Source organism: Amblyomma americanum, chromosome 7 (genome assembly GCF_052857255.1).
Source record: "Amblyomma americanum isolate KBUSLIRL-KWMA chromosome 7, ASM5285725v1, whole genome shotgun sequence".
In the NCBI taxonomy this organism is placed as follows: Eukaryota; Metazoa; Arthropoda; class Arachnida; order Ixodida; family Ixodidae; genus Amblyomma; species Amblyomma americanum.
The window spans coordinates 15,715,311-15,730,179 of NC_135503.1; the positions used below are offsets into that span (position 1 = coordinate 15,715,311).

General features: G+C 45.3%; 1 protein-coding gene across 2 annotated transcripts; it reads left to right on the forward strand.

Annotated features, from left to right (window-relative positions):
- Positions 1–1,637: 1,637 nt before the first annotated feature.
- On the forward strand, positions 1,638–11,123 carry LOC144098548 (beta-1,4-mannosyl-glycoprotein 4-beta-N-acetylglucosaminyltransferase-like). Of its 2 annotated transcripts, none has more exons than XM_077631280.1 (3): positions 1,638–1,891; positions 2,755–4,066; positions 7,609–9,807. In XM_077631280.1, the coding sequence occupies exons 2-3, from the start codon at positions 2,909–2,911 to the stop codon at positions 7,813–7,815; spliced, it is 1,365 nt and encodes a 454-aa protein (XP_077487406.1). In that variant the 5' UTR covers positions 1,638–1,891; positions 2,755–2,908; the 3' UTR covers positions 7,816–9,807. The 2 variants fall into 2 exon arrangements, 1 of the variants encoding a protein (XP_077487406.1); XR_013307201.1 differs by having other exon boundaries at positions 1,677–1,891; positions 2,755–6,422; positions 6,700–11,123.
- The last annotated feature ends 3,746 nt before the right edge of the window (positions 11,124–14,869 follow it).

The following is a 14,869-nucleotide window of genomic DNA, read 5'->3' on the forward strand; positions in this document are numbered from 1 at the left end:
AAGACCAGTGATGCGCCTCGCGAACTGGGCGGCCTCTTCGTTCGGCATGCTCACGATTATTGTGTTGGATCCTGTGCGGAGCCTGGTGATCAGGTCTCTTCCCTCGACCTTGTTGCTGCATGACGCGGCCACGGCCCAGGCCACTTGAAATTGCTGGAGCGACTTTACTACGAGTCCCTTCGGTGGCAAAATAATCTTGAAATCGTCCCTGGGGAGCGGGGGCAGCCTCTGCCTAGGCTGCCGCTGCGCTCCTTTCCCGCCTTTTTTCAGCGCGCCGGCAGCTGGCGCGCCAGCTGTCGGCGGAGGGGCCGGGGATTCCCCTCCCAGGTCAACGTGAGTGGTCGGGGAATTCCCGGTGCTGGCGGCGTTCCGTGCGTTCTTCCTCTATCGCTTCTTTTGGCGTTTGGTCATGGCGAATTCCCTATTTGCTTCGTCTTCTTTTTGGGTGTCTTGCTGCTCCTGCATGGCGGAGTCCTCGATCTCCCCGTCCGCGCCGAATTCTCGGAGTCGGAGGCGCCGAGGTAGTCGTCTTCCATCTCTTGCGCTTCTAGCAAATTCTGGGCTAGTCTGGTCGTCGATGACTCGAAATTCGGATATTTCGTGGAGCGGGAGTCGATTCCAGGCTGCATCGCTGTCGCTGAGCGGGCCTGGCTGCCCGCAAACGCCCGTAGTCGTGCTAAGCCACGGTAGGCTTGGCGGCGAGCGTTTCCCGTCAAAGTCGGCCGAGCCACGTGGAGGCTTCAAAGTCCGGTAAATTGCCTAAGAATGGTCCTACCGTCTTGAAGCCGGTGTCCGGGTGATCCAGCTTATGAGCTCTCTCAGATCCAACTTAAAGTTGGCGGCCCGGTGGGTCGAGATAGTCCGTGGGGGTCGGAATCTGTGGAGCCCATGCGACGCACGTCCACACGCGGCGGTGACGAAGAGCGCCAGTCGCAAAGCACGAAAAAAACCCACTGCGGTGGCACACAAGCTATGGCGGTCGCCTGCTTCGCGTTCTATATATTGATTCATGGGCCTCTTTGAACTTTTACTTTCATGGACGGCAAAACCTTGAGTTAAAATCAATTGGCTACTCGTATTCAGCTTCCTCTTTTCTCAATCAGTGCGTTGTGCCTGAAAATGAAAAGGCTCGCACTATGCGAGATGACTGCAAAGAAAATTCAGATTTAAATTTTCCTAACCAGCGCACAACACAAGCGCTTTTAATCTCCCGCACTGCACGCTGCGGCCTGTGTCACTGAAGAAAGAAAGAAAGAAAGAAAGAAAGAAAGGAAGAAAGAAAGAAAGAAAGAAAGAAAGAAAGAAGGAAGGAAAGAAAGAGAGAAAGAAAGGAAGGAGGGAGGGAAGAAGGAAAGAAACAAAGAAAGAAAGAAAGAAAGAAAGAAAGAAAGAAGGAAAGAAAGAAAGGAAAAACAAAGACACAAAGAATGAAAGAAGCCAAAAAGGCAAAGCAGACTGCAACAACAACATGCGCGCGGAGATCGCGATCCTTAGTCGGAGAAAAGTTTACATAAATATCCAATGCGCTTGATGTAAGTTAAGATGTTGCACTAACTTCGAAGGCGGATTGTCGGCAGCTGCGTACGGTTTGGCATTGTATATGTCTAAATGAAAGGTCACCTGCCTAGATATATGCCAGATGTGCTGAACAATCTGTTCGTAGTGCTTCGCCTATCAGCTTTTAATGTTATGAGCATGGCGTGAGGTTCTGCGCAGCAGACCGCGTCTTTCTGTTGGCTCGCACTTACTGGAAATCATTGTCACGAATCAGTGCTGCGCGCTGTGTTTTCGAAACTGTACTAAACTGTGGACGTGTCCAAAACCAACATGCGTGGCACGCAGCGACATGAATAGGTCGAGTGATATTGAGCTCGCTCGGGAATTTCAAATGGTGAGTACGCATTCCATCGCTTTGGTATCTTTCTTAGCGAAACTTTCGGTTAGCGACGCTCTGTCCTTTAGCGGAGTGGTTAGCGTGCTTTTACACAAAGTCCGATATATTAGAGGACACCTCTTTCCAGTTTTTTAGTGAGCGAAAATTGGTCATCCGGCTCTGTTTAGTATTGTTGACGCTTGTCAGGCAACAAAAACTCATTTTTGGTTGAGAAAATTAAATTAAAGAAGATTTATCCTCGGCTCCTACTCTTCGATCATTTTGCAAGACACTGGATGCAACCATCTTGAAGTGAACTGATGTCTAACTTAGCCTCTGTTATACGCGCCAAAAAATCGGTGTTGACAGCAGCTTTATATCATGCGTGAAACTTGAATATCAAATTTCAGTGAAATTCGCAGATGTCTTAGCTTTTACAATGACGCGTTTCTGCTGCTGCAGCTGTTGCTGTCAGGAAGAATGTAAAGACCTCATGTAAAGCCCTCACGTAAAGCCTCATGTAAAGCCCTCACCCATGGGTCCTTGAGGTGTCTATAATAAAAATAAAATATAAAGTGCTGTAGCGTGTTTCTAGAGACAGCTGCTTGCTTGTTGCCACCTGTTGGCGATTCTCAGAAGTTGGCTTCGCCGTGGCTTTCTGGTGGGTCACGCCACACCCAAAGAATATTTAAGGGTGGCCCACCGGTGGGTCACGACGCCGGGGGGAGTCGTGAAAATCACTGCCGCAGTCAACGTGTTAAAACTGTGACGTACGATGCTATGATGCACTCCCTGGAATTTGTATTTTGATCCAATTATCGAAGGAATTAACACGATTTTAACTACAATATCAGATTCAGTCATACCTGTTTATTTTGCAGATACGAAGCGGTACCTGCCTGTGTCTGTTAATAAACATCAGCAGAGACCGGTTCCTCTCGACTTCATATCGCCGCCTCCCGACGTCCTCCCCAGCAAGCCCAGCAACGCGTGAAAGTGCCGACGGCTGAGGAGAGTGGCAGCAGCTACCGGATAATGTGTGGGCCTACGAGTGAGACAACCCAGAAGTTCTTCCGCTGCGTGCCTTCCACCTGTTCAGCTCTACGACTAGCTTCCACAAAGCTACACTGGTACTTTGTGCTCTTCTCTTTATCAAGCCTCGTCCCAGGGACGATTTTTCTCTACAATGCCCGCTATAGGAGTCATCTGGAGGTGAAACATCCCGGCCGAAGCTCGCTGTCATGGGCTTATGTCGCGTCACTCCTGATGAACAGGGACAATGGTACCTCGACGTTGCACAAAATATTTCCGGGTGAAGAGAGGCTAAGAGGACTTGACGGTAACCACGAAACCACTGCAGTGGTTTCCGACTGCTTTCCTGAGGGTACAATTTCTGGAACTGAGAAGCAGAAGCCGTGTAAGTGCCGTCAAGGCTGGAACGGCATCGGATGCTCCATTCCCGACGCCGTGTGGTTCACTGACGCCTTCCAGGACTGGTACCTAAACGGAATTATAAGACGTCGTTCTCGACCACGTGCCATCATTAACGGACTCGTATTCAACCACGAGCTCGATCTACTCGAAATTCGTGTGAAGGAGCTGGGTGACGCCGTCGATTACTACATCATCGTGGAGTCGAATTACACCTACTTCGGTTCGACTAAGCCTCTGCACCTTCGATCGAACATGAGTGCCGGCTTCTTAAGTGAGTACGCGCACAAGATTGTGCCCATTGCTGTGGGCTTCTACAACTACGAAGACGGCAGCCCGTGGGCGCCAGAAAACTACTTTCGCTCTTCCATCTGGCGTGAGGGTCAGAGCCGGCTCAAGAACCTCAGAGACGATGACCTCTTCATGATACTCGATGCCGACGAGATACCCAGCCGTGACGTCTTGTTGTTCTTGAAGCACCACGATGGGTACGGTGAGCCGATGACCTTAACATTTCGTTCGTTCCTTTACGGATTCTTCTGGACCCGTGATGAGCCCGTTGAGGTTGGAGGTGTGTGCACAGTGGCTACGCTAAGGCACGTCTACTGGAACGACTCGCTGCTGGTCCGCCGCGTGGAGCATTACTATCCAAAGATGCTGCCGTACACGGGAACTGTGAAGATGCAGTGGGCGATAAGGGGAACCCAGCCCCGCTACGCCGGCTGGCATTGTTCCTGGTGCTTCGAGGCCCGCGGCATACAGGTAATGTAAAGCAGCGCCCAGAGCCGTACGCACGGTGACACTTGAGCGAATTTGTACGCTTTACTGTTTCCTTTCGTTTCCTTTCGGTCAGTGACTTTAAAAGGACACAAGATGGGAATACTGAGTAAGGCTAGACGGATAGGGCAGGGCCACATGACAGCGACTGTGTCTGCGAGCGCTATGAAATTGCAAAGTAAAGTATTACTTTCTTTAGTTGTAATACGCGCTCATGCAGACACGCAAATGCCTGCACGTCGTCAACGTGTGAAGCGCTATGCGAGCGCGTGGCCTTCCATGTTTTCTGCACAGTGTAAAGTTGAATATGCATTTAGATGCGTTGAAAAATATTTGAGAAGTACCGCATGTATGCACCATTACTTTTCATCTGCCTCATAAAAGAAAAAGGTTCCCAGCTCGGTTCATCATACACGCAGTACGAGAGGCGCCGGCACGCGAGGCAAGGTTTTCCGCAAGGAAAACGTTCAACCAGGTGATACGTACTCAAGATTATGCTTGCTTTAGACGGCAGGTAGCAGGCCACAGTTTCATGAAATATATACCCTGATTTTTTGGCGCTTACAACCCACAGGAAGCAATTCAAGAACGTAAAAATCGCAACGACCGCAGCAGAGTCAATCACAAGGGTTGTCTGCGATCGTACTTGCTGCGTAGTTAGTCAAAAAACACGCAATAATCGACAGCACAGTGGGACGTTGGATGAGAAATGCACGTGAAGTTTTTCACACATATGTGGGGTTGAATGAACCCCAAGTGGCCGAAATTAGTCGGAGCCCTCCACTACGGCGTCCCTCATAGCCTGAGTTGCTTTGGGACGTTGAACACCCATAAACCAAACTAAGAAGGGATTTTGTGTGGCATAATCTGCATCGTCTGGACGTACAGTTGATGTGCGTGATCAGTTTGGTGGAACGCTTGACCAGAAACAATAGACGACATTGACATTTATCGGAACCAAGTGCTGATGTATTAATATTATTAGTTTTAGCCATGCGCATCTTTTGAAAAAAACCATACAGTATTTTATTTATTAATGTGATCCTTTACAAGTGCACCTCCTAGCGTATACAAAAATAGCATAGCGCAAAGTGATTCGTCTTGCAAAACAAAGCAAACACGAGACAGGCGAGTAAATTATGTGCATAGAAAAGTAAGGAGAAATAGCGCGCTTTGGTTTCGTCCTTGTCATGCTAAGACAAATTTTAGTGACGGAAAGGAATACATATAGCACTCGAACCACCCATCTTTACCCAATTAGTTAGAACTGTAGTCTTTTAACAACAACTAATTTATTTTTAAAAAATCTGCATGTTTGAAGCAGCCGAGATTCAGTTGGACCACTTTTTTTATCTTAGAAACAAGGCACCTGGAAAGCGGTTTAGTCGCTGTAGTAAATATTGAGGTATAGAGCACCGACCACGAAATTCACTGCGGACAATAAACGATATCCGAGAAACAGTCCACAAAACTTCGCTGTGACGAACTATTGAACGAAAGCAAAGTGTTAGGCATGCTGTCTCTGATGCAGACTGAATAGAGTGATTCGTGTTTGGTTGCATAAGTTTAAGATGCCCCGGCCACGTTTCACAGCTTCACTCTAGCCGAAAGCTAGTAATGATTTTTTGGTGAGTGATTCTTATTTAACGCTAACACTCCAATAGGTTTATCTTTCTTTTGTTTACACTGCGGAAAAAGAAAAAAAATGAAATGCACCACCGAATCTAGATGAAATCATTTCGCGTCATTGCGCAATGAGCATGAGGCGTTGCACAGCATTCACTGGAAACAGCAACTGCTTCCATGAACTCACCGGGAGCAGTCTGTTAATTGCACGCTGATATTTAGCGTTACAAGCCCATTTTACTCCTGCAGCCGAAAGTAGCTTGAGCAGTTTACTGCGAGCTAGTTAGAATGTAACCTTAAAGCTGACTCCCCTATTACAGTTCACATAAGGGCAAAGTCCTATTTCAAGAAACAGATCTTAGAATACTGACCCGCACCGGTACACCAACCGCAGCAGAGAGCGTTCAACCACGGTAAGCTCAGTGAACTTTAATGCAACCAAGAATGCGGTATTTTTCTAACTTGACGGGAAAGCGTTGAAGCACATACCAGGGAGTTTGTTGCACTTTTGGGCCTCACAAAGAAAGCTGAAGCGCACGCCGTGTCAGTATCTGAGAAATGGTTTTGGAGGTTTCCCCGAACCAGGCGAGATGGCTATGCGTTACGCGGCGCAACTTTATTTCACGGTGTAATTTATTCGCTGTTATTTTATGCACATATTCTCTAGCCCACTTCTCCGCGCAATCTTTGTACTTTGCCGCACACTCATGACAAGGTAAACATCTCTGACGAAACGAGATGCTCGACCGCACATATTGTTTCCAAACGATGGCTTCTCTAGTGACAGAAGGCGAGGCTGCACTTAATGATGTTTATGCGAGCAAACAAATAAGGCTCGACTGGGGACATTACTTGAGCTGACGGCGGCACGTGTCATCTGACGTTTTGAAAGCTCTCCCTTTGGCCGCAGATATGAAGGTGCGGGGTATCTTCAGCATATTCATAAATATCAAGGCATTTTCACCCACAGGACGCAATCTGTCATAGGCAAGCAATGCCCCACAAAGCTTAAGTAGAAGCAGACGGTACCACGGAAGCGCCGGTTTAGGACAACGCAGCTGGCAAGTGCTGTTGAGCTAGTTGGCAGCTGGCTGTAGCGTGAACAATAATTTACAAAACAATATGGCGACGACACAAAGGCCATGCTCGCCGGAAAACTGCTGAACAACGGTACAAGCATCAACGCACCGCGGAACGTTTCTGCTGCGATTGTCTCCGTCTGTGTCAGTCGGCGCTGCGCGCTGCGAGTTTTTTGAAATTAGAAATGACCGCACTTCTAGCATTTTCAGTACGATGCCATGTAGTCGTATGCGCAGTGGCTTTTCCAGTGCATTCTGAAGCTTTGCGGTCATACAATCGACGGTTTATGTTTCAAGATGATTTCTCTTCAGCTGTTTGGTGGTAGTAGAATTGATTACGAAGATACGTGCAGCTGCAAGGCGGTGAAGACTGGAAGGAGCATTACGCGTTCGGATGATAGACTGCTAATGCCGGGAGTTGTTATATTCGTTTGTACTTTCTGCCCTTAAAAGTATGGGGAAATGAAGCTATTGGCGGCTCTCATAGGAGAGGTTGTGAAATATTGATGAAGTGAACAACTTCAAAATGAAAAGAATTCTGTAAAAAACTGAAAAACCCTGTAGAGAATTACGCCGGTCACGTACCGGTCAGTGGTGTCATTCAAATAAATAACGGTGTGTTGCAAGGGAGACAAAGTGAGACATGTGAATAAGAAGGTAAAAAAAGGAAATAAAAAGCCCATGGCACGATTATTATACTTGGTCACGCTTTATTAAGTGCTGCTGTTGTGGGTATTCTCCGCTCATTAATGAATTTTTTCCATTTATTTTTATTCTATCTAAACCTTTTTGCTTGTAACAAACCGGTGTCCACTGCCGCAGGTGAAGCTGGAGTCAGCGCAGCGGGACGATGGTGTACGCTGGGGGGACTTCGCAAATAAGTCCGACCTGGCCTACATCGAGTCAATCAGAAGAGCCGGGCGGTACTTCGACGACAGCTCGCTCATGAACAGCTGCGACGCTCGCGAAGTGGCTCCACCTTACGTCACAGATAATGCTGATCGTTTCCGGTATCTGATGAAGCGCTGAAATGGAACCCCAGCTTGAGGCCTTTTCTCAGTGCAATATATTATTCTTTCGGCTTTGTTTTATTTATTGAAATTGAAATAGGGCCTCCGAAGAACGGCGAGCCGGTGGAGAAAATATCTAAAATTTTACAACCTTGAGCTATTATATTTATATCTCTTAACGCGTAAAGCTAAAAGGGAGGTCTGCACTCCTTGATTCTCGTCAACAACCGCCTTGATTTTTCTCGATACATAACTTAGCGTTACCCGCAATGTATAAATGTGTACTCCTAATTAAGGGCTTTAATAAAAGGCTGCTAGGAACAAGCAAAAACCTAGCGAACGTTTTCAAATCCTGTGAAACAGCACTTTGTCACAGCAAGACCGTTCTGGGGTACGCCTTTTTTCTCGCCAGTAGTTACAGCGTAGTTCAAAGCATTGTATCAGAGATCACTAGTTGTTCTACAACAACTAAGCGACATTAAGTCACAGACATACATAGCTTGTTAGCTAAATTCTATACAGTTAGCTAAAATAGCAACCTGTCTTTTGTTCTTGGTTAGAGCGATCAGGAAGGTGCCGCTGCAAATTTTTCTTACTCTAGAACCTTGCTTTCAAGCAGGAGGCTTCCAAGTGTTGTTCAAGAACATTATCTGCAAAATAATTTTTTTCTGCGTGAATTTTAACCGTCCGTTTTAATTTTTTTGTCCGTATCTGAAATACATACATACCTACATACACACATACATACATACATACATACATACATACATACATACATACATACATACATACATACATACATACATACATACATACATGCATGCATGCATGCATGCATGCATGCATACATACATACATACATACATACATACATACATACATACATACATACATACATACATACATACATACATACATACATACATACATACATACATACATACATACATACATACATACATACATACATACATACATACATACATACATACATACATACATACATACATACATACATACATACATACATACATACATACATACATACATACATACATACATACATACATACATACATACATACATACATACATACATACATACATACATACATACAAGTTTTATTCTCCACAAAGAAGTGGAAGAAGGTGGAGGGAAAAGCCGTACATTAGCGGCTTGAAAAATCCTTCGCCCCCTTACAGTGTATACAGCAGCAGAGTAAGGCAGTAGACAGTCACATTTTTTTGTTGCAAAGAGAAAACAAAAACAGCACTGTATCGCATCAGGCACGAACATAAGCCTAATTAAGAGTTTCAGTAGAGCACTGGATTTCGACGCCTGGAAATTTTTTTTTCGGAAATGAAACAATGTACTGTAATTGAACATAAGGATAGACCTTTGCATTCATTCACAAAAAAGAGTATGAGTAGCAAAATATTTGTACATATTTGGAAGAGACATATTGAATAGATCAGCACCTTCTTTTCTGCAGCATTCAATAATCGCGGAAGATTATACCGGAGTGTTTGTTGTCCATAGGCAGTGCGACATTTTGGAACTTTCCATCGTTTTCGAGTTCTGGTACTGTAGGTGGGATAATTGGGTCTTAATTCTGCCATTTCCGTAAAAACTGTACTCTCTCGTTGGACACTTAAACGATACTGCCTGCATAATTTGTTTTCGTATATATTTCTTACTTTCAATAAATTAAGCGAAGCAAAGATATGTGAAGAAGGTGCTGTGTATTCAACGTTTTCAATTATTCGTGCTATTTTTTTCTGTATCCTTTCAAGCTTCAACACATTAGTTTTTGTTGATGTTCCCCAAACTAAATGAGAGTAGTTTAGGTGGGAGACAAAGAGAGCGTTGTAGACCATTAGTTTAACTTTTTTTGGAAGAGTACAGCGGTTGCGATTTAAAATTCCAGTTATGCAGCTCAGTTTGCTGATTAGACTGTTTACATGATCATTCCATCGTAAAGTTGAAGTAAAATATACCCCTAACACCTTGACAGTATCTACCACATCAATGGCTGCGGATCTAAACATTACGGTTCCTTGTAACGAAATTTGTTAGATTGTAATGCTCTTCATTAGCCATCATTCAAGCGTCAACCTAATTTCAATATGTCCTAAATGGAAGCGATAGCTTCTTCAGATTAACTAGATATTGTTATTGTTAACTAGATATCGCTAACTATAGATGTTCATTGATATAGATAACTATATTGATAGATAACTATAGATATAGATAGACGTAGATTATTGGCAGCTCACTTTTCTGTTACGAAATGAAAATTCCTTAATGATAGTCGAGTCCGGCGTGACAACAGAGGCCACAGTATCCTCTAACGGACTGCAAAGCTAAGCTTCAAGATAACTCATAAACGTTGGCGGTCAGACACCACATCTCACCTTAATATCATTTTACATTCGAGGAATGCTATGCAACAGTGCGCGATTTCAGTGCGCAGGCATCTTTCAACTGCATTATTGCTGACGACACCGTGGATGACATTCTCACAGAAAACGTCATACAGTTCCAGGCAGCGTACAGCACGCACTAAAGACACTGAACGTGTTACTGAGCGTCGCGTGGCCCTGCTTCTACTACACAGTTTCAGAGGACTCTAAAATATATTCATTCCTAACCTTTCCCTAAACTAAGCGTCTTCTATCTGGACAGCCGTCCCTGAAATCAAGGAGTTCCCCGAGATTCTAAAGGCTGTTAACGACGAAATTTTCTCTAAAGGCGGCGACACTCAAGGAAGCTTTTGGCGTCCAAGTAGAGAAAATAAAATGGACCGGAAAATATAATATCTCTACAAGGCATTTCAACCCGAGTTGCACTCGAGTCCGTGCAGCAATTTCTTCCCGTTAATGGCTGCCTTGTAGCGGAATTGGTATCATTTATGTTTGTTCGTTCAAAAACGCGCCGCGCCTTCTTGCCTCGGGGCATTTGAGGAAAACTTGGCGCCGCTTTGAAGTAGAGTGGAGTCCCTTAAGTGCTACGCGGAACTTGCTTTCACCGCTTGAGCGAGAAAAAAACCACGCTTTTATCGAGTCTCCGTCAGCGAACGTACTGCGTTTCTGGATCGTAATAACGTTTCTGCTAACGGCTATAAAAGCTCAGAAATGGACTTTCCTGCTTCCTGGCCAACGGCCGTTTTGAGAAGGTACGCCCCAAAAAGTTCCACAAAAAAAGTCCCCTTCCTTTGCGCAGGTTTAATGTATAACGAACAAGAAAACAGTTTGAAGCGGAGAGCTTTTAGGTTAACGTGTGCTAGGTACTTTCCTGAGTTCCTAGAACTTTGAGATACACTCCTTGCCAACGATGTTACATTTTATAGTACTAAATGCAACTCCCTACGCGAAGTGCGCAGTGAAAATTACGCGTAGATTGTTCCTTTCTGCGCACTCATCGACATCTTGCAGATGCTGGCATAGCTTTATGCACAAGCATAATTACAGGAAGCAGCATCTTTTGAAAGGGAATATTAAGAGGGACGCGTTTCTATGAAACACGTTTTTTAATTCAACTGATTGCAGCACTACGTTAGTAAGCTCGAATCGAGCTTTATAATTTCAATTTTATGTACGATTGTCAGTGTGCAGATCGGAAATGGACATTTCTCTAAAACTGGCTACAACTGAGCAGCCTATTTTCTGTGCATTGAAAGGCGGATCGGTAACATTTCCCTGGAGTTCTTCGACCGGAGGCCTAATTTTCCAGACAACTGAGTTTTCCCGGCTGCTGTCTTTATAGCGTTACGAAGCCCAATAAAGCACAGCGTTCAAAATGGGGCTGATGCCCATAACAACGAGAAGAAACAGGTTCGCTCCAAGTCGGGTGGTCATATTGCAGGAAATTTCTTCAAGGAACGCAAATAAGCGGTTACCAATCGATTATCAATCACCCTCCAGCCTCGCGTCACTTGCTAGAAAAGTTTCGGCCGTTACCAAAGTGTTGTGAGCCTAACTCAGCAAAATGCAGACACAGCAAGAAAGGCAAAAAAAAAAGATAGGGCTAAATTTGAAACAATATAAATTTTAATTATCATATCCTATCGTGCGACTAGAACGTGTATTAAGGAAAATGATGATGGATTTTAATTGCACACGGTCAGCTTTGGCAGAAGAATGGCGCACGGTATTTTTGTCCACTCAAGGTGGGGTCACTGACCCATTTTTATGCATTTGACCACAAGGATACGAGAACCAGGCCAGGCGAAAGCTTGTACCTATTGTATCGCTGCTGGGCATTCGGTGGCATTGGGGATCGAACCCCGCGCCTCCCGCATGCGAGGCCGACGCTGAAACCACTAGGCCATAGTTGTAGTATATTGAGAGAAATAGACAAGTAAAATACACAACTTACTTGGGCTATGAAATCAAGTGAGAGAAAGAGAAATTTGGCAGAGGAAAGGCAGGGTGGTTAACCAGAAGTTCTGGTTGGCTGCCCTGCACTGGATGAGAGATATGAGGAGGCATAAAAGAATAAGAAGAGAAGAAGCAGAGAATTGCGGTTCGTAGCAAGCACGACAAGCAATTACGCACGCACTGTAAGTCACAGGCCGCCGCACCTGTAGCCTGCACACCTTAACGGCTGCCGAGCGCTGCCACCTGAGTAGAACATATCGAGAGCACTACATCGCTAACACAAGGCAATCAGGCAGCGCAGCCATTCCAGTGTGAAGAAGAGCCAAAGTACCCTCGCACTGGACCTATTTATCCCCAACGCTAGCAAAACATCTTTCCAAGCCTCCACGGAAATAGTTTAAATGATGCTATAAATGGTAAGTTGGCACTGTAATTTGCACCGGAGATGTTAGCGTGGTATCATACATGGGTGGTTACTCCGGATGATAATGACGAGGAATAAGTGATGTAGGTCTCAGTTGCTGCTTTAGGAAGAGACAGTCTAGAAACCTGGTTGGCTGGTTTTCCGCATCAGCGTCCTTGTTACAGACGACTAAGCAGTCGCCTAATGCACGAGAAAACTGTTTTGTTCCATCAGCATCAGTGAATGTCTTTCCTGTCAGTCTACGCGTTGTGTGACCGAATTGGCCACACATCAAGGCTCTGGCATTTGCCCTTTTTGGTGACGCACGAAACGGCGTCGAATAGCGTCAGAGATTCGGTTTCTATGAAGACTAGAAAAAGCTAGCAGGAAAGACGATACGTTACCTACCGTAGACTCCTTCACCTACCTCCTCTTTACTGCCACAGATGGATATTCGTACACTTTCAGTGGAGGGCGTTACACAGTCGAATGACAGCAGGACCACTTACCATTTATTACCATTTACAGCATTTTACAGCATTACCATTTATTTATTTTTATTCTCGTTTAAATATTTTGCAAGTATTTCTTTTCAGATAATAATGTTATCCACAAAAAATGTTTTCTGACTGATCCCTTCTCTTAAATGAAACGCACGCAAAAGTGACATTCAAGGAGAATATTAATATATTAATAATATCCTAGCTCAAATCAAGAAGATATGGACAAGGCCAAGACACGTAAAGCGAAGGGAAAACAACCGATGGTTGTTAAAGTTAACGGAGTGTATTCCAAAGGCAAGCGTAGCAAGGGCCCTCGTAAGAGAGTCAGGTGGACGAACAGGATTAGAAAAATTCACGGACTTCAATCGCCGCAGCTGGCTCAAAACATGGTTAATTGGAGAGAACTGACAGGCATTTGTCTTGCAGCGATGGTTTATAGTTAGGCTCATGATTGTAAGGGTGAGGATGAATAACAGTGTTGAAAGTTCTTGCGTACTGCTAAGTGAATTGTATATATCTAATTAACCACTCAATCCCTGACGCCGAGTGTCCCCATAAAAGGCTTCATAAATGCGTTTTCAAAACCCAATTAGATGCCGTAGAACAAACAGGTTCAACATAAATTTTCAATTAATTTTTTTATTGTTTTTCCACTGACTGAACTTCACCCATGCATCCAGATTCCTTTCTCTTCACGCGCATTATTTATGCAGTGAAGACGTGAATATCATCTCTCAACAATATGCCTGCTTTCCTTGCAGTAAAGGAGTTATTCAACTGAAATAAAAGTTAGATCACACTTGTTTAGTTGCAAGCAACGCGCACGTGACAAACAGAAAGGATCTGCCAAACTTATTTCTAAGAAAAAACAAAAAATGACTGGTGGTTTAGCTCTGGTTAAACCTGGAGCGACGCGATACCTACAGCTGGCCGAGGGGAACTTGGTCAAGCGACCAACCACGTGACGAACCACGTGATCAGCTACGGCGCGGCGTCGCCAGCAGCTGCTCCGCACCACGTGACCTGCCACGTGACAGCGTGGCGGCGCAGCCACAGGGGGGGCGGCGCCGCCACAGGGTTGCGCGCAGCCACAGGGTGGCGGCGCCGCCCCGCTGAAGGCTCGAAATTCTACCGTAATGTAGCTATCGCTACAAAAATAACTATGAATTGCCTAACCTAGCTACGGTCATGAACAATAACCAAAGCCGCTTCAGGCATACGACGCTCTTGCAAAGAGACTTGCTTAACGAGACAATAGCCACTTAGGCATGTCAGACGTGCAGTTGCATGTTTCACTTAGCTTTCGTAACAGACAGCCCTGAAGCGTTCCTGTTCTTACTTTACTTTGCCTGCATGCATTATTCTTTGGACACCGTTTGCATGCCTCTGAGCGATATTCTCTGGGCGCCAGTTTCGATTTTTTCTTCCTTCTTTTTTTATCGAGGTTGTTTCTTCGCTCCATCGACCCGGGCAATCTTCCAGCGGGTGCCAATGCGGGCAAACAGGCCCGCATTCAGCCCTTTGGCATCTGGCTCCGAAAGGAATCTCTCGGGCCGTTGTTCGTGCCAGTCTGCCCCGCCATACGATGAAACCTTCAAAGCCTAGGCCTCCGGCCTGATTAGCCTGCCGTAGAGCAGAGCGCTGCCGTTACAATGGCCGAGCTTCGCAGCGCACAGAGAGGAAACAAAAAATAAGAAATAAACGAAAGCCAAGAGATCGAAAACAAAACGAGAATTGCAGCGGTCCGCGGCTGCTCGCGCGTTGGGGAATTGAGTACTCGACAGCGAA

What these genes read in the sequence shown, in the direction of transcription:
- LOC144098548 (XM_077631280.1), top strand. Translation starts at nt 2,909, where the DNA reads ATGTGTGGGCCTACGAGTGAGACAACCCAGAAGTTCTTCCGCTGCGTG. An exon ending in TCGAGGCCCGCGGCATACAG is followed by an intron (nt 4,067 to 7,608) that starts GTAATGTAAAGC and finishes CCACTGCCGCAG; the next exon opens with GTGAAGCTGGAGTCAGCGCA.